A 20,033-nucleotide genomic window follows, 5' to 3' on the forward strand; every position below is an offset into this window, starting at 1 on the left:
ATATACATGCTCTCGATTCTGAGATAATTTTGTATAACAGAGCACTGGACTAGGATTCAGAAGAACTAAGTTGTAGTTCAAGATCTCCTTTAAACTGACTGGGTGATATTGGGCAAGTCAATTCATTGTTTTGGATCATATTTTCCTCATTTAACATTGCTATAGGACTTTAGGGTTTGCAAAACACTATCTCATTTAAATCTCACAAAAACTCTATAAGACAAATACTATAGGTATTATTATCTTCATTTAACACATGAGGAAACTGAGACTCAGAAAGCTGGTATCAAAAATAAAAAGATGATCTCTAAGGTTCTATCCAATTCTTTGACTCCATAGTTCTCTTCTAATCTCCCTTACAGATCTGAACCAATTACCAACCTCTCTGGAACATTTAAACACTTTCTTTTGTTCATAATATTGTTGTCACTTAAAAACAACCTATGAATGACATGACAACATAGACGCTATGGCCATATTTAATTATGAGTGGGTGCACTGTTTCTAAAGAGGTTCAGTCTGATTTCTCTTCAGAATAGTTGAGGGGTTTTTTTTTTGAGAATTTAAACAATGCTATTCATTTGAGGTGCAAAATATTTAAGGAGAAGAATACTGTGACCCCAAGGTACAATGCCCAGGTCAAACCCAGACACACCTACATACATACACACTCCTAAAAATAGAGAAATTATATAATTAAAAATCTAACTTAGTTTCCATTTAGCTATTATCACATAATCACAGAATTATAATAACCTAGTCTTATCTTCTGACTTTTATAGGTAAAGAAGGCCCAGGGTGCTTAAATTACTTGTTCAAGGTCACAGAGCTAGTTGAGTGGTAGAAACAGGGCTAAAAGCCAGATATTCTAACTCTAGGGCTCTTCTCTATATCCTGATGTTCCCTATTCCATCCTTTCCATTAAAATATATATATTATATATATGTATAATGTGATTTTTTAAATCACATATTTTTTTCTAGTTTAGAAGATATAAAACTAAGAAAGTTAAGATACTCTTGAATTCATTAGTAGCTACATATTAGGGACAAAAATCATATAAAAACAAATATATAATAAAGACTCACATATACATATGCACATCTATCAATATTTAAATTGTGAATATTTTTATACATACATATATGATTCACATCTATAAATATATGCATATATTTATATACACAATACTTTTTTTTATATACCAAAACAAACATAGTATACTAGACCCTGGACAAGTCACTCAACCTCTTAGTACCCTATGCAACTCTTTAAAACTTTAAGTTCCAAAGCAAATGTTAATCTGTATTGATAAAAGAAATTCCCCACCTGGAGCCCTGGAGCCCTCCATACCAATGAAATTATGCCCTGGATAAATAGATACAGATTCAAATGATACAGAAATAGATGTATGCATGTGTATGTATGTATGTGTGTGTTATGAGTTCATTGCTTATTTTTTCATACTAGAAAAGGCAAAATATTTTCTTAACAGTAGTAGTTTTGGAGGTTTGGCTACTAATCTCTATCTTTTGTTAGAACCAAATAACCACATCATTATCATTATCTGGCCCTTCTTAGAAATATGTTCATATTACAGAGCGAGGATATGGTCAATTCAAAATGGTTAACATGGCCTTAAAGAGGAGCAGCTAGATGGTACAGTATTCTTTTATTAGTGTAGCGCATAAGCTAGTGATGGTGAACTTTTTAGAGATGGAGAGCCTGGCCCTGCCCCCTGCCCCATACCAAGTGCAAGCCCTCCCCTCCCCTTTACCCCACACAGGGAAGGGGAGAGAGTTCCTATTGGGTAGAGGGGGAGTTGAAGTGGGTAATGTGCTCAGTGCCTGTAGAGAGGGGAAGGGGAGTGGTCCAAGCTCTCTGCTCCCCTCTGCCCCAGCTCTGCTGCCTGTGAGCTGCCCACCTTACCCCTTGTGCACTTCCATTGGGCTGCTGGACAGAGGGGAAGGGGATGTGTGAAGTGGAGAGGAGGAGGGGAACATCTCTGTCAGAGTCCTTTTGCCTGGATAGAGATAAACTGGGGGAGGGGGAAAGGCAGCTACATTCCCACAGAGAGCACTCTGCATGCCATCCTTGGTAACCATGCCATAGGTTTGCCCTAATTGAAGGACATGAATACCAATATAAGCAATAGCTTTACACCGTAAGTCCTGTACTTCAAAACCCATTAAGTTGTATAAACAGTTTTCATCAAATAAATTATACTTTCTCAGGTTAAAAGGTAAATTATGTGTTAGATGAAGGATATTCTAGGTGTACTTTCTTCTCCCAAGACTCTATACTATGATTTCATTACCTACCTAGATGGATAGGACCTTTATTTTGTCACACAGGTAACCAATGCTGTTCTAAGTCTCTGCAGCACAGAGATCATAATATAAGATTTAGAGTTAGAAGGAAACTTACAGACTATTTAGTCTAAATTCTTCATTTTTAGATAGAAAAAACTGAAGTATTCTCATCCATGCCTCTTTTCACTTGGCATTACTTTGAATAAGGCTTTTGTTGACAAAGTTGAGGCAGTTTCAGCTGAGGTAGAAGGGAATGCATTGAAGGGTAATTAAAAATTCAACCCTAGCATGTTGGAAATGGTTTGCTTTTTTTCTTTCATCTAGCCAACTCTCTCATTTTACAGATGAGAAAATTCAGGCTAAGGGATGTACCTGAGACCATATAGGTCAAAATTTGAACCTGGATCTTCTACCTTCAGAGCTGCTATTTTCTTCAGTGCATCATACTGCTTCCTTATCATTTGTTTTTGTCTTGTCATTATTTTATCTGGATGATATTTGAGGAAATGAATATAATACCTCCTTAGAGTCTCTGTAGTCACAATTCTTTTCTTTTTAACTCTTACCTTTTATCTTAGAATTCATACTAAAGTTCAGTTCCAAAGCAGAAGAGAGGCAATTGGGATTAAGTTATTTGCCCAGAGTCACACAGCTAGAAAATGTCTGAGTTCAAATTTGAACCTAAAACTTCCCTCTCCAGGCCTGGAGATCTATCCACTGAACCACTTCACTGCCCCTTATTGTTTCAATTCTTGACACTAAGCATTAACAATGTCAAAAGTAATAGTTTTCCTTTCTCTATAACTAATTATTAATTAAGTGCTTACTTATCAAACACTCAGAATCAGAAAGTTAGCCTTAGTGGCAACTTAAGAAAATATCATTGAGGGGATACACATGAACTGGGGAATGACTAAACAAGTTGTGGCATATGATTGTGATGTGATATGATGTGACTACACTGTAAGAAATGATAAACAGGTTAATTAAAAAAAATGAAATTATAAAGAATGAAATGAGCAGAACTAACAAAATATTACATGCAGCAATGGAAATATTGTCTGAAGAATGACTTCTGTATGACTGCCACAAGAAAAAGAACTGATAAACTGAAGTAAGACATAGTTTATACACATGCCTTTTCTCAAATGATGCCCTCTCTGGGGAAGGGAAGAAGGGAAGAAGATACCTGGGAATTTTAATGTAACAAGTAAACTAATTAATTAATTTAAAAATATTGTCTAAGCATGTTGCACACTTTAAAGTGCTAAATAAATTCTAGCTATTGTTAATCTATTAAGGTACTGCAATCTACATCAGGGGACATATATATCAATTAAATGATGGATTCTTGGAGTATCATACTAAAAAATATTGATGTTTTCTAGCTATAGGGTTTTAAGTAATTCCTACTTCAGTGAGTTTCAATATTATGAGGTACAGAATATAATTTGAACTCCTACAAGGTAGAGGCTTACCAACAATTAACTCCGGTTTAGGGGTGAAAAGAAATAATTATGGACTTTCCTTTTTTTTTTGGTAGTTGTCAAAAAGGCCTCAATTTTTTGTTGTTGTTCAATCATGCCCAACTCTTTGTGACCCCCCATTTAGGTTTGTCTTGGTAGGGGTATTGGAGTGGTTTGCCATTTCCTTCTCCAACTTATTTTACAGATGAAGAAACTGAGGCAAACAGGATTAAGTGACTTGCCCAGGGTGGTTACACAACTAGAAAGTGTCTGAGTCCAGATCTGAATTCAGGTCCTCCCTATCCCCGGCCTAGCTCACTATCCACCTGACCAACTAGTTGCCCCAGTTTATACACCATTCAGACTCTTTGCTGCCTCCCTGTTTTTGATCAAAAAGTCTCCCAGAAATAGGATCAAGAAGATTAGAACTCAAATCAACTTTAGAATTTCTTGGAAGTTCTCTTTGGTCTCAAGAGAAACCTGAGAAGACTTGAATGAACTGATGCAGTAAAGTTAGCAAAACTGATAAAACAATTTATCCTACAACATCCATATTGAGAAAACAAATTAAGACAAGAATTTTTATCAATGCAGTGACTAACCATGATTGCAAATAACTAATGATAAAGAATACTATCTATCTCTCAACAGAAATTATTATGCCAGAATTAAAATGAAGAATGAGATGCACATTTTTTGACATGGCCAATAAGATAAGTTATTTTGCTCGACAAATGCTAATTTGTTGCAAGAATTTGCTTTTCTTTTTTCTTCAGGGAAAGAGTGAAAGGGAGAAAAAAATGCTCATTAACTGAAAAAAATAATTTAAAGAAACTTCTCTTTAAAAACAAGAAAGAAATAATTAGTTGTTAATATAAGATTTTTTTGCTACTTGGGAATTTTATGTACAAACTTTCCTTATACCTCTATACTAATAAATGGTATTCTTTAAAGTCTTCCCAAAAGAAAACAATACACATGGAAAGACTACAGAAAAATGTGACTATTGCTATAGTGGAGCTAAGAAAATGTGACTTTTTTCCATGGTGACAGAGACAATGTCATGCAACCTTGCATCTGCTTCCTGGACTGGTTTCAATTCCAGGGAACAAAATGTCCCTCTCATATTGATATCTTCAACCTTAACCTCCTCTCCCCTAATTGAAGGACATGAATACCAAATTCTTCCCATATCCTACCTTTATAGAAGGCAGAATTTGGACTTCCAGATCATTCTTCTTTGTATCTGCAGCTAGCTGAGTTTCAACTCAACTCAACAAAGATGTATCAAAAAGGTGCCCCATTATCCCATTCTTCTGATTTCCAGTCTCCTTTTGTGTGCAGTCTTGCCCCATTACATTGTAAGCTCTTGGAGAGAAGGGTCTGTTTTTCCTTTCCTTATTTGTAATTTCAGCCTTTAGTACACTTAGTATAATGCCTGGTACATAGTAAGTGATTAATAGATGTTTACTGAATTGAATTCAATTGAAATGTGTTTGTGTATATATACAGAAACTCATAACTCATACACCAAGCTAAACATGTGCATTTAAAGAATTCTAACAAATGCTGACCAATTACAATTAATTCACAAAGATTGTGTCCCTTTTAACAAGCTAAAGAGGCAAACATCATAAATTATTTAAAAAACCAATATGTATTTCTTGGTTAAAAGTCAACCATACAACCTATAAGAAAGTAAAGAATATGTTGAACTTAGAGCTAACAACTACCAAGATGAATATCCACAGCAGGGAAGAACAAATAAGCAAATTAACCAATTGCACTTCTCTTTGTAAAACTAAATTATATTTGTTTAATTAAATTGTTAGTGCTTGATTAGGAAAATATTTGATGATACAGGCTTTCTGGTATGAAATGGAAAAACTTCAAACATTTAAAAATACCTGTGGAAACTGAATAATTTTAATTTACCATAATTCAAACAGAATCTTTTTGCTAGCTTTGCAAATGCAAGTGTACACAAAGAAACATCACATGAATTTATTCCTTGCCCTTCCCTACAACTGATATTTTGGCAGCAAAAGCACATAAACAAAGTGGACAGGGAAAGGGGGTAAAACTAAGTATATAATGAAACTGGCAAAAGAAAACTTTTCTATCTGGAAATGTTCTTTAATTCCAAAAATAGGTTTCTGTGCTCCACCTCATCTAATTGCATATCAAATGTGTAAAATCTAATTACTATGCATGTCATGCCCCAGAAAAATATATTAAGTGTAATGATAGAAGAAGGGTCCTGTATCCACATTCATGGGTACATATTCCTCTCTCAAAAGAGAATCTACTCAAATGGTTTCTAGTTTTGGTGTACTCACTGAAGGATGAGAAAATTCTTTCAGCACAAGTTTTCCTCCAAAATAAGAAACTATTCATGACGTAGGTTCACCAACTTAATCAAAGATTTTCGTGCTGTATTTGACAATCACCTTACATTATTACACAAAGGAAAAAAAGATGCACTATAGGAAGCTATCTCATGGGTACTGAGCTTAAGTATGAATGTTTCAAGAGCAACTATGTAGCTTTCTATTCCATTGAAAATTTTTTAAGTTCAGAACTTAATTATCTTCAAATAATATTTAAAAGAAAAGAGATCCTGCTACCTTGGTACCAAGAAAAACTAGTAGAGATAGGAGCTTGCATCATTTAAATTTCTGTATAAATTAATCCTAAAAGAAATAGTACTTCATAGAGACCCCTGAGACTCCCCTCTAAATGAAACATCACAGGTTCTAAGACCAACAAAAACATCACATAGAAAATATTTCCTTCTTCCCTTCTCTACATTATCAGCCTACCCACCAAAGCTACTGTCGTGGTTATACTCGGATTATGACAAAGCAGCAAGGCGGAAAAATAGAAACACATACACACCCCACTGAAAGTTTCACTGCCCTTAGCCAGCAGGAAATTCCAATTGCTTCATGCACAGGAGCCCGTTGAGCTGCTGAAATGAAGTGTGATGTTTGGAGTGATCACTATGTCATGATGCAAACTTGATTTTCAGGGTTGGAAAGAGGTCAGAGAAGGAAGATGAATGAGATTTCTAGAGGTGAGTTCAAGGTCAGAGATCTCTGAGTCACAAAGAATTGGTGGGTCAATTAATCATGTATTTACAGTCTACAATACATAGGCAAACGATCTAGGATTTTCAGAGTTAAACACCAAGTGTGAAAACCAATAGTAAATGCCCTTTGATTTACGAAAAAGGGAGCATGTCTTCCCTAAAATGGAAAAAATATGGGGAAGAAGGGAAAGTAGTTACAAACCACCTGAAATCCCCCGAGAATTTACAAATATATTTTCTTGATGTCCAAGGAACAAAACAGTGGGGCCAGCTCCAAGAGGTCCCTCTGGAAATATATCTCATCCTCTTTACCTGCTCTACCTGGCCAGGCAGGTTTCCATGAACCCTTCCTTTCAGCAGCCCGTCCTTAGACCTGACTCAACTCTAAACTGTTTACGATGCCCCTGCGTCTACCTGCCTCAGTCTCCCACGCAGACAGACGAGAGGACTAGGGCTATGGGAAGAAGCCCCAGTTCCCACACTCGGCTCACACACACGCTCACACACACGCACTCGCACCAAAAGCAAACAACCAAAAAAGCACAAACACAAAGACAATCTCTCCGTAAATGTTAATCCGAAAAGATATGAGACAATCACATTTGGTTGACACCTTCCAAGTGTTTCCCAGTTAATGCCACTACGAAGGAAAAATTTTTGCCCCTCTAGCAGATCCAAACCGAGCTTCCAAAGCCTAACCTCCGCCGGGCGCCAGCAGGGGGCAGGAGGGAGCAGGGCTCAGCGCCGACTCCACTTTCCCAACCAGGCTTTCCCCACCCCCTCCCCCAAACCTAGGCGAAGGGAGGGGAGCGAGAGCACTAGAAGAAACTTACGGATTTTGACTTTGCGGTGGTCCAGTCTGCTGGCCGCGGCTTGCAGAGCGCCCAGTCGGCCGTGGAGCCGGGCGGCCCGGCGACCCAGGGCAGTTGCCTGCCCCTCTATCTCGGCGAAGATGTCCCCCGCGCAACGGGAGAGGTCAGAGAGCTGCCAGAGCAAGAAAATCAGAGAGTGCGCGCTGACCTGCTCCAGGGAAGTGAAGAGCAGCCCCCCGGCCCCAGCCCCGGCTCCTTCGGCCGTCGCGGCTCCTCCCGCAGCGCCCGCCGACGGCTGCGGCGCCCGCCCCAGCTTCCCTGACCCGGGACCGCTTCCGCATCGCCCGGAGACCCCGGCAGCCTCGTCTCCGGCAGCTTCGTCCAGCCGGCACATCTTTACGGGCTCCACAGTCCTCTTGTGAAAAGGCATGGTGTATGAGGGGCTTCCTCCCTCTACCCTCCTCCTATGGCCGTCTGGCTGGCTGCTACCCGCCGGCCGGTCCGAGGAGGGGGCGCGATCAAAAGCCCTTCGGCGGCTCCTCTTCTACAGTCTTCATCCAACACAAAGAAAAATCCTGGACAGCGGGGTGGAGGGGGAAGGAAAAAGTACTCTGGCTTCTGTCCGGGCTAGAGGGAGGGAGGAAAGGAAGGAAGGAAGGAGTGAGGGGAGGGGGTTGCTGCAGGGGCGGTGAGGGGCTCGCCCTGCCTGGGCTCAGTCGGTGTCTGTGGCAGAGGGAGCCCGGGGCAGAGGATCATATGGGTCGTAGCAGCCGCTTCCCAGGAGGTCCCAGGAATTGGGAGGGGGCGTTCCCACCCGCAGGAGGGGGCATTCCCCAGCCCTTCAGTCGGGGGAGAGAAAGTTGGAAGGGATCGAGGGAGATGTCTGGGAGGAGGAGCCGCGGGAGGCGAGGCGAGGCGCTCTGCAGGGAGCCCCTACAGAGTCCCGCTGAAGTTTGCAAGGAGGCAGGAAAGAGCCGGAGTCGCCTTCCCTCCCTCCCGATTGGAGAGCGAGGAGGAAGCAGGGGGAAGTGCCGCCGACACCGCGGCCGCTGAGAGGGGGCGGAAAAAAAGCAAAAGAAAGAAAGGGGAGGAGAAAAGGGCCCAGCCGTAACAACCACCTGCGGCTCCCACCGCTGCAGCCGCCGCCGCACCCAGTCCTGCGCCCGCCCGCCGCGGGGAAAGGTAGCTACCTCTCTCTTGGCTTTCTCTCCCACCCCTCCATTCCACCTTAACACAATTTCCACCAAAAACAACCTCACCCTTCCATGGGCAACGTGGCCATGGCTCCAAAGGCAGTCCCCCCCACACTTTCTTCAGTCTCTACAGTTTTGATCTCACCCCCTCACCTCGTCTCTCTCTCCCTCCCTCCTGTTGACTTGGGAAAGGGGTGGAGCGGGACAGTCGGCTATGGGGGAGGGAGCCCAGAGAGCTCTGGGGACAGCGAGGGCTCACCCTGAACCCGCTCCTCACCTGCAGGCACCAGGAACCTCCTGGTGCTGAGTCAGTAGCTGGGCACCTTGTAGTGCCTTGCTTCTGGGGGAAGCCCTGTTAGTTAAGGATCTTCCTGTTCTTTCTTGCTCATCCTATTTTTCCATGCTTCCTAAAGGGCAGGCAGACAGTCAGGCACGCACCGCTTCCTGGATATTCATAGGGAATTGAGGAAGAGCGCCTTAAAAAAAAAGCCATCAAGAAAGTAATCTTGACATTCGTTCCAGGGGTTAGACAACCTCGGACTCCAACCCTGACTTTAAGGGAAATCTAAAGAATTTTCTTTTTTCAGGTGGCTTGCACTAACTACTGTCCAAGAATGGATGAAATCAGACTAGCCCTTCCTTCCCTGTGGTCGGTGCTACCTGGTCAGTACTCACTCGAGATTCTTGACTGAGAAATTGAGACTTTTCCAAGAATCTGAATTTTCACATAAAAAATAGTTAAAGGGGACTTCTAAAAAACTTACTAGCCACGATTTGCAAAGCCTTGTAAAGGTTTAAGCCTTATACTGATGAGAATGTGGTCATGGGGCGCCATGTAGTCATCTTCATCCCACTAACTCAAACCTTCTGGCCAGAAGTATTTGAGGGGGCTGAGTACAATATCCTGGAGCTTAAATCCCACTGGCCTCATCGCTATGTTTGCTCAGAAAAGGAATCTTAGTTCTTTGGTTTCCGCCCTGCAAATGACCCCCATTACATTGCCTTTATTTTGCAGTTTGGGAATCAATCTTTCTTAGTAGTGCTGAATGTGATAAAAGCTCCTTCCTTCCCACTGTGAACTAACCTGGTTTATGGATTTGAAGACTATTTGGTTGGGATTACCAGCATAAGAATATCTCCTGATAAGAATTACATATCCATGGGGTAGCTAGGTGGCTCAGTGGATTGAGAGCTAGGCCCAGAGATGGGAAGTCCTAGATTCAAATGTGGCCTCAGACAATTCCTAGCCCCCATTGCCTAGCCCTTACCACTCTTCTGCCTTAGAACCAATACACAGTATTGATTCTAAGATGGAAGGTAAGGGTTTAAAAAAAAGAAGAACTATTCATCCTTTAGTGGATAATGTCAGGTGCCATCTTGGTACAATGAGGAAAGCACCATGCCAGAATCAGGAGGCCTGGATTTGATAGATTGGGCTCTGACCCTTACTTTTCCAGGAACTATGAACAAGTCACTTCATTTCTCTGAAACTCAGTTTCCCCATCTATAAAATGGGGATAATTTGATACTATACCTCACAGGCTGTTATGAAGAAAGCTTTCTGTAAAATGAATATAGCAATCCCTGCCTTGATTACAGAAAAAAAGTACTAATATTTGAAAGCACTTTGAATTCTGCAAAGCATTATATAAATAAGGAATTACTATTTAGTTATTAAAGCTGAAAGATTATTGATGAATTAAGTACAACTAATATAATTAATCAGATTTTTGCCATTGATTATTTTCCTTACTTACATATGAGAGGGGATGAATTGTGGTAGCTCCAGAAATATTAATGTAATTGATCTCTATATCTTCTAAATGGAAGTACATGAAGAATATAGTAAAGTTTATACTGTAGTTCAGGGAACACAAACAGTTATTTCAGTGATTATGTAATTTTACTTATCAAGTGCTGAACCTGAAAAGTAAACTTAAACCTCAGTGGATCTGTGATCTCCTTGATGTGGGTATTCCCTCTAGTGTTACAACTCATCCTCACCTTTTTACTCTGTATTTTTTAACCATGTCTTCTCTGACTTCTCATATCCTCCACAGAGGATCCACCCATCTAGATCTTTTCATAGTACCAGGGTATACGAATGTATGTACAATATAGAGTAAGACTACATTTGTATTTTCAATAAACAAAGACATCTATGTGTTCCACATGAACCATTCCAGCCACCATGGGAAATGTGAAAATGTAAAAGACATTCTTTGTCTTCATGAAACATATAATCTATTTGAAATAGTATTTATATATGAAATAATACATATGAATAATGCTGAATAACTGGACAGAATACATTTAAATACTAAATTTTGTAGCATTGACAGCTCAGAAGAACGGGAGGTCAACTAGGATTTACAATACTCAGAAAAGGCTTCATGAATGAGTGACATATGAGTCTGAGTCTTAAAAAAGAGGTCAAATGGGAAGGAAGGGGAATGGTTACACCATAGAAGAGAAATAAAACCAGAAAAAGTCCAGTATTCAGAATAAATATATTCTTGACACAGTAAGGAAAATTGGTTGACTCATCAGTTAGTCAATAAGCATTTATAACTTCTTATATATTAAAGGTTGTGCCAAGTACTAGACACAAAGAAGCAAAAGACTAGTAGCTGCTCTCAAGGAGCTCACAATCTAAGGGATGAGAAAAAAGAAAAACAATTCTATACAAACAAGTATATCCAGGATTAGTAAAAAATAATTAACAAGAGGGAAGACATTAGAATTAACAGGGATTTGGAAAAGACTTCCTATAGAGGGTAAGATTTTAGCTGGGATTTGAATGTTCTTTCGTGGAATGATCTTCCTCCTCTAATGGCAAGGGAGAGCTTTCAAGGCATAGAGTACAAACAATGAAAATGCCCAAGGGGCTGCTAAGTAACATAATGGAGAGAGCATGGACCAGACCTGTAGTCAGGAAGACCTAGACTCAAATATAGCCCCAGATATTTGCTAGCCACATGACCCTGGGTAAGTCACTTCACCCCAACTGCCTAACCCTTACAGTTCTTGTGCCTTAAAACTAATACTTAGTATCAATTCTAAGATAGAACATAAGGATCATTTTTGTTTTAATGCGTAGAGTTGGGAGGTAGAGTGATTAGGGCAAAAGTTCTATACTGGGCAATAGGGACAAATTCTTTTAGATAGATAGGTTGGAACCAGATAATGAAGGACATTGATAGTCAAATAGAAAGATTTATTTTATAGAGCAAGAAATAAGGAGTCACAGAAAAGTTATAAGCAAGGGAATAGCTGGTTTAATTCAGTTTATTGGGCATTTATTAAGCATTTTCCCTGACAAAAATTCTAAATTATCCTTGCTTTCAAGAACCATCTCCTTAAAGAATACATAACTACAGAATATATACAAAGTAAGAAAATAATTTCAGGAGGGAAAGAGTGCTAATAGTTGGGGGAATCAGAAAAGGCTTCATACCAGAGGCAGCACCTGAGCCATTTTTTTTTTAAGGAAAGCTAAGGTTTCTGTGTGCTAAAGATGTGGGGGAAGTATTTCTAGGCATGGGAAAATTAAAGTAACATGGAGGGAGAAGATGAAAATGTCATGAATATGGAAGAACTAGAAGGTCAGTTTTGCTGAAATAGATCATAAAAGAAAGTAATAAGAAATCAGATTGGAAAGCTAAATGAGAATCGGGCTGAAGAGGGTTTGCAATGCCAATCTAAGGGTTTCCCATTTTATCCTATAGGCAATAAAGGGCCATTAAGATTTTTTTAAGTAAGGAGAAACATGTTCAGATCTATGTCTTTAGAACTATCAATCTGGCAGCTGTATGAAAGATAGATGGATGAAAGCTATGTTTAAGGAAAATGAGCAACATCTGCAGGATAGATTGAAAAATGGAAATAGAGTCAGAAGATTTGCAATTATTTGGTTTGGTGTTGATGAGAACATAGACAAAAATGATAGATGACAAGTGAGAATGGCTAAGGAAGATATTTTGAAGGAAAGATTCTCAGAATTTGGTAATTTTATAATATTAAAGAATAATGGATCAAAAATGACTGCAGAATTTTAATGGGTAGCCTATATTACTGGGAAAAATGAAAAGAAAACTGATTTAAGAAGAAAGCTGTATTGTTTGTGATAGATTGAATATTAGGTGACGATGTAATGGGATCTTCAAGGGAAAGAATATAGAGAGAAAAGATTAGAATGCCAAAGTCTGAACCTTCAAGACAGTCCAGAATTAAATTAAGAAGAGGTACAGTAAAGGAAATAATTAGTGGTAGAGGTAGGATACTATATTGATTTGAAGGTAAAAGAATATACAGTACAGAAGTAAAGAAAAATGAATTTTGAGACAAGGCAACTGGATTTAGCTCTCTGGTCACTGATAACTTTCAAGATAGCACTTTTGGCAGCATGGAAGAAGGCTAGCAGAAATTAGATTGCACTGGAGGAGAAAGAGACAGTAGGAATAGGCTCTTTATTAGAGAACTTTGGTAATGAGAGAAGATAATGAGGAAGCTAGAGAGACCAGCAGGCTGAGTAAAAATCACTTTTTTTTTCCCTCAAGGCAAATGAGGAGTCAATGAAAACAGGAATTAACAATGGTAGAAGGAAAAGGCAGTTAATTATATAGAAGTAAGACCCATCATTGAACTTCCCTGAGTATGTCTCCTTACTTGTCAATTTTACCTATAAAATAAGCATAAAATACCTGTCCTATCTACCCATAAGATCATGAAAATCAAATAAGGAAATGTATACAATAGTACTTACTAAACAGTAAAGCACTAAACAAATACACACAATTAATATTCTTATTGAAGTAGATATGCAGGCAGATTTTGGAGATAATATTCAATGGCCTTAGTGAAATAAAAGGCAAGGTTATCTACTAAGAGTGGGATTAGGAATGGGAATTTCAGGAGAATGGTCTTAAAATAGCTACAGTGGAAATTTTTCTAGGAAATCAATGAGAATAGTCAAGAATTAGAAAGTATCTAAAGTTGAGCAGTTTTAATGGGTAGTAAGTGAGTGCTATACAGTATAAAAATGTAAAGAATTCAGAAAAATGAGAGGTTTTATATGCATTAAAGCAGAATGAAATAAAACAGTACATATATAACCTATAGTCTAGCAACTCAAGATCTGGACTACACAGACCAATTTAAATATTGGAGATGGCTCCCTTGCTGATTCTGCTTTAGGCAGTCTTACAAATAATATTTCTTTGGCTCACTTTGTCCTTCCCCAAGGTTATCACTCAGAAGTCTCAGAATATAGCTAGAATATAGTTTATAACAAAGTTTCCACAGCTGTGGACAGAAGGATTCTTTAATTCCCATGTCTGCATTCAAAATAACTGTGTAATACGCAAAGGACAACTTTTATTTCATCCCATAGAAATTTCAGAAAACACATAAAAAACTCCAAAGCCCATAAACAATAGTTAAATTCTGCCTCTCTGGTAAGTCCCACCTTTCCTTGGGGAAAGAAGGCTTCCAGATTAATAACACCACCCTGTAGGTTGGACTCCCCTTTGGAAAGGAAATGAACTTGGGAGTTTCTAGAGAAACAACTCCTACATGCTCATTCTGAGGAGTCTCACTTACTGTCTATATATATATATATATATATATATATATATATATATATATATATATATATATATATATATATATATATATGCTACAGTCATTCTCGGTCACCGAGAAACTACCACTACTACTATATATATGCCATTAGCCTTATAGTACCATCCTAAGGGTCTGACTCCCTCTGAAATGGAAATGAACAAGATATCAGAAGAGGCAATCTCCTTCCCACTGAACCTGTCCATCATAGTAATAGTGGAAGCTATTGAGACAATTAGTTCAATGGATACATTGCTGGGCCTAGAGTTGGAAGACTTTGTGAGTTCAAATCTGGCCTCAGACATTAACTAGCTGTGTGACCCTGGGTAAGTCACTTCACCTCTATTTGTCTTAATTCACTCAAAAAGGAAATGGTTCACCACTCCAGTATCTTTGCCAAGAAAACTCCAAGGATAGCACTGGACTATGGTCCACAAGGTCACAAAAGAGTCAAGCACTAGTAAACAACAGTAGTAGAAGATAGAATCAATGTCTTTTACTCTCCCATATTAGGACTCTGTGCCTTACTGATTTTCTAGCTTTTAAGGCCATATACATGATCCTCAGAAACACTACCTATTCTCTCTAGAAATTTGAATTCCATAAGCTAACACTGTCTGGGAACTCTGCATTCTCTCTGGAAAGCAGTATGCTCCTTGTCCAAGAGCCTGGTGCTGCCCAAGAACCTGATATTGTCCAGCAAATTTCCCATTCTCTTTCCAAGAGGCTGGGTCCCCAGAGTTCTCCCATCCAACCACATGGATCTCTTCTCTAGTGCTACCATTTCTTTGAACAATTGTGATTGCCTCTATGAGTGGGACCAAGAAGTAGGGATCAAAGAATTATTTTTCTGGGTCACATAGATAAAAGCAAATGCTAATTCAAATGTGCTTCTACTCCAAGAAAGCCATTTTCAGATCCTGGGGAGGTTATATGTATGCACAGGTTTCCACTCCATGTATAATAGGTTCACTCTTAGCTCTGTATTTCCAAAAATCAGAAAAGAAAAAGGGAGGAAGTTTAGAATTTATCTTCTGACCCTCTTCCTCTTTTTTATAAGCCCAGAATAAAAACCAAAAACAACCCAAGTTAATCATTTCTTCCCCAATCTGCAATATTCAGTCTCATTCTGAAGGAGTCAGGAGTGTATCTACTCATGGTATTAGGTATGTTTACACCCTTTATAGAGGGATACAAATCAAAATCCCAAAGGCTTATTTCTCTGTAAACTCATTAAGTTAATTAAGGAACTTCCCCAATCAATCCTTAATATACACAAAGCCTACAACCAAGCAATTGAAGGTAATAATTAACAGTGAAACTGAGGTTAAATTCAATTGACAACATTGGTATCAAATCATTCAAGTCAAAGCCTCTATCCTTTCTGTCAACAACCAAGTGATAGTAGAATCATTTGCAATCACTTCTTTAAGCAAGCTTGCTTTTGTATAGTAGGATCTCATTTTATATGATTAATATGTTCTAAGACTCTTCCTGTAAGTTGAAAATCACACCCATTAGTGAACCCCATTATTTAATAAGTATTTCTCATATGAACATATCTAGGCACTTTATGGCTTTTCTTAGTCTTATCAGAGCTACCAGCATCACTACTCTTAGACTTTGGGGCTATTATTAATAACTAAATAGCATTAATAAAACAAAAAGAAGTACTGCTCTGACATGATTTGTTACACAAGTGAGAATTTGGAACAAAGACTGATGTGGGAACTGAAGTGAAACAATGTAATGACTCACACTAATGCTCATTGAGAATGAGTGTGATTGGGCAAACTACTCTGAGACTTTACACGGCTTAGGAAAACAGTATGAATGTAGTCCATCATTTAAAAAATGTTTATATTTTATTTATTTTTGTGACAGAGGCTATAACCTCCCTTTATAATACATTTTTCTGCCTTTATTTTTTTTTTCAATTGCCAGTCACATATATCTGAATTCACATGTGTTAGGTTCACATAAAATGAAGTCCTACTATGCTTTGTTGGAGAAAGCTACATTTGTTGGGATGTCTGCTGTCAAATAATTTCAAATTTTTTAAAGATCAACGTGTCAACTGTCAGGGTCATGACAGTCAAGGTCAACACCTGCATCCTCCTTTAACAGCATGTTGTAGCTCAGGGGCAAAAGCTATAAACAATAATAATAACCTTGGTTTGGAGCAGCAACATTACTGACTAAGCTGAACAGCAAGAATGGTATGACAATAAGTAAGCTAATAATAAATATGGAAGCAGTTTAGAATCTGGAGATCCTATTGTAGTGGAAGGGACAGATAAGCAGATGCTATGGTCAGAGAGGAAGGATGATTAAGTTTGATATCTCAGAAGTAAAGCAATGCATGTGATTTTGAGGTCCATTGGAAAATAAGTTTTCTTAGAAAATTAGAAAAACTAAAATTACACTGAATAGCAATAAAATACTTTCACCTTTGATAGCTAGATGGCATAGTGGATGGAGCACTGGACCAGGCATCAGGAAGATCTAAGTTCAATCTTATCTTAGATCCTTACTACCTATGAATTCTAGGCAAGTCACTTAATCTTTGTTTGACTCAGTATTCTCACCTATAAAATGGGGTTTTTTAGCACCCACCTCTCAGAGTTATGAAGATAAAATAAGTTAATATTTGTAAGGCACTTTGTAAACTTTAAAGCACTACATAAATGCTAGTATTATTATTTGAATTCAACAAACATTTGAGTGCCTACCATGAATGATGTGCCCTTGAAATACTAAGACAAAAAGAATTAAATGGCCCCTTCCCTTAAGAACCTTACATTGTACTGTGCTTAAGGAAAACTAGACCTTTTCAGAGGGAAAGGTGAAGAGAGAGTACAATGATCCCTTTTATAATTCCAGGGTTAGAGGACTGGTTCCCACCCTCCTCTTCTAGAAAATCCTAGTAAAATATTTTGGCCCTCCATTAGTACCAAAGAAAAAGTGATTTTTCCCTTTTTTATGGGGTGTTTATAGCACCTTCTTGTAAATTTGGGGTTAAATATGCATTTCTGAGTTTCTACACTTTTTGTGTCATCTGCTGTACGTGTCCTCAAAACTCTGAGGAAAAGTTCTCATTTAATTTCTTATGCTTACCCAAGTTATAATGAAACCTTGATGGGGGAAATCGCCATGTGGAATGGATAACTTTATTCTGCACATGAGAGACTAATCACTTCTGCAAATGCACAGATGTGGGAGACAGGATTATCACGTACAGTAAACAGCAAGTGAAAAATTATGCTGGAGAGGAGCATGCATGGAAGGAATACTATTAAATCAGACTGCAGCCAGACTGAAGAGGTCCTTCAGTGTGCTATCCAGTTAATTTTATATATATATATATAAATCTTTCTCTAGGAAAAATAACTAGAAATTAAGGCCAAAATCTACTTTAAGATCCTTTACTCCCATTTCAAAACAAAAATGTCTCTAGTGTCCAATAACTATTTTAATGTCAAAAATGTGCTTCACACTTTAAAAAATGTTATGTTTTCCTTGATCTCAGGGGTTTATAAGCAACGTAAGATAAACATGAAGTGACAGTCTCTAAACAATACAGCTAAGAGGTTGATTATATGAAGAAAGAAGTCAGCATGCCATAAATACTGAAGGAACACCGTTGTGCTAATCTCCAGTTCAATTACCTCCAATTCCAATTTTTTAAATTATAAAGATATTTTATTTTGCCAATTGCATGTAATAACATATTTCCACATAAGTTTCCTAAAATTATATGATCCAAATTGTCTCCCTCCTTTCCCTCCACCCTCTCAGAGTTGGCAAGCAATTTGATCTGGGTTATACACATATTATTGTGCAAAACATATTACCAAATTGTTCATCTTTGAAGAGAAAAATCAGGACCCCAAAATAAAAACCCAAATAAACTAAAGTGAAAAATTGTATGCTTTGATCTGCATTCTGACACCAGCAGTTCTTTCTTTGGATGTGAATAGCATTCTTTGTCTCTCAGAATTGTCCTGGATCATTGTATTGCTGAGAGTAGCTAAGTCTATCACAGTTGATCATTCCACAATATTGCTGTTTCTATGAATGGTGTTCTCCTGGTTCTGCTTATTTCACTCCACATCAGTTCATATAGGCCTTTCTAGCTCTTTCTGAAGTCATCCTGTTTGTCATTTCTTACAGCACAATAGCATCCCATCATCATCATCATATACCACAGTTTGTTCAGCTATTCTGAAATTGATGGATATCCCTTCTATTTCCAATTTTTTTGCCACCACAAAAAGAGCATTTTTGTACAAATAGGTCCTTTGCCCTTATCTCTTTGGGATGCAGACCTAGTAATGCTATTACTGGATCAAAGGGTATTCCTTGTTTTATAGCCTTTTGGGCATAGTTCCAAATTGCCCTCCAGAATGGTTGGCTGATCCAATTTTTGAGGAAAGTGTGGCATATGGGGAGGGGGGGCAGGAACTAGCTTTAAAATCAGAGGACTTGGGTTCAAACCCTGCCTCTGCCTTTTACAATATAAATCGGTCAAGTCACATAACCTTTGTCAACTGGGTTTTTGGGAATGCCAAATTTGATCCATCTCCCAAGAACTGCCCCTAGGGAAGTCCCAGATTGACCCCTTTCAGACTGAACAATAGACCTTAAAGTACTTAATGATCCCAGTTTAGGTAGTACCCTTTTTGTCCTAGAAGTTTCCCTCTTTGTATCAGATCCATTCCCAAGAATACCATCACCTGTGCAGGAACCCTCATTTTTGTATCCTTTGTAGTAGATCACTCCCTGATACCCCAGGCTCTGGCTATAGCCTCTTTCCCAAGCCTGTTTATAATCTGTCAATGTATGTTTGCTGCACTTAGTCCCCTCAAAGGTATATAAGATCCTCATGTTTTTATGGTTCACTGGAGAATCATCTCATGGGGTGATTCTCACAGAGATACTGTTCCTGGAGTCCCAGAGCCCTTGGCTCTGTGTGGTGGTCAAATATTGAACACTATCTTTTTCCTGATTAAAGTCTTGGATTTGCAGACTACTTTAGTAGTTCTGTGTTTTTCCAGGTTGCCACCTTTCTATATGCCACTTTCCTTATCCTTAGGTAACAAAATAATTGAACTAGAGGGCCTCTAAGGTCCTTTTCAGCTGCAAGACTATGTTCCTATCAGTCTATAAGCCAATGAAGAGGAAGGAATGAATCTAGGGAGAAGGCAGTGAACTCCAACTTTCAGGGCTCAGATCACACCTCTCCTGTACTGCTACCACTGCCACCACTCTTCTCCCACACCTCATAAACTCAGCAAGTGGTTTGGCCCAATTCCATATGACTTAATCTCCGTTCAATAGTCACCAAAACCTGCAAAAGAATGAAATGTGTCCCTAAGACCCTCTGACAGATCTGTGTGTGAAATCTTGTACAGTTTCCTGCCTTCATTCTATTTAGACTTGACCTAGAACTTACAGGACCCCTTTTCACATTAATTTACAGAGCAGAGAAAGACAAAGTGAAATTTTATTGAATTCATTAGTCTTGTATTAAAAAG

General features: G+C 38.7%; 1 protein-coding gene across 2 annotated transcripts in view; it reads right to left on the reverse strand.

Moving 5' to 3' along the window:
- NHSL1 (NHS like 1) overlaps positions 1–8,111 on the reverse strand; it is a 268,808-nt gene extending 260,697 nt beyond the window's left edge. For both annotated transcript variants that reach the window (XM_007484625.3, XM_007484624.3), the window contains exon 1: positions 7,703–8,111. In XM_007484625.3, coding sequence (XP_007484687.2) covers positions 7,703–8,111 — 409 coding nt within the window. The remainder of the gene's footprint in view (positions 1–7,702) is intronic.
- Between the last annotated feature and the right edge of the window lie 11,922 nt (positions 8,112–20,033).

This window comes from Monodelphis domestica, chromosome 2, assembly GCF_027887165.1.
Source record: "Monodelphis domestica isolate mMonDom1 chromosome 2, mMonDom1.pri, whole genome shotgun sequence".
In the NCBI taxonomy this organism is placed as follows: Eukaryota; Metazoa; Chordata; class Mammalia; order Didelphimorphia; family Didelphidae; genus Monodelphis; species Monodelphis domestica.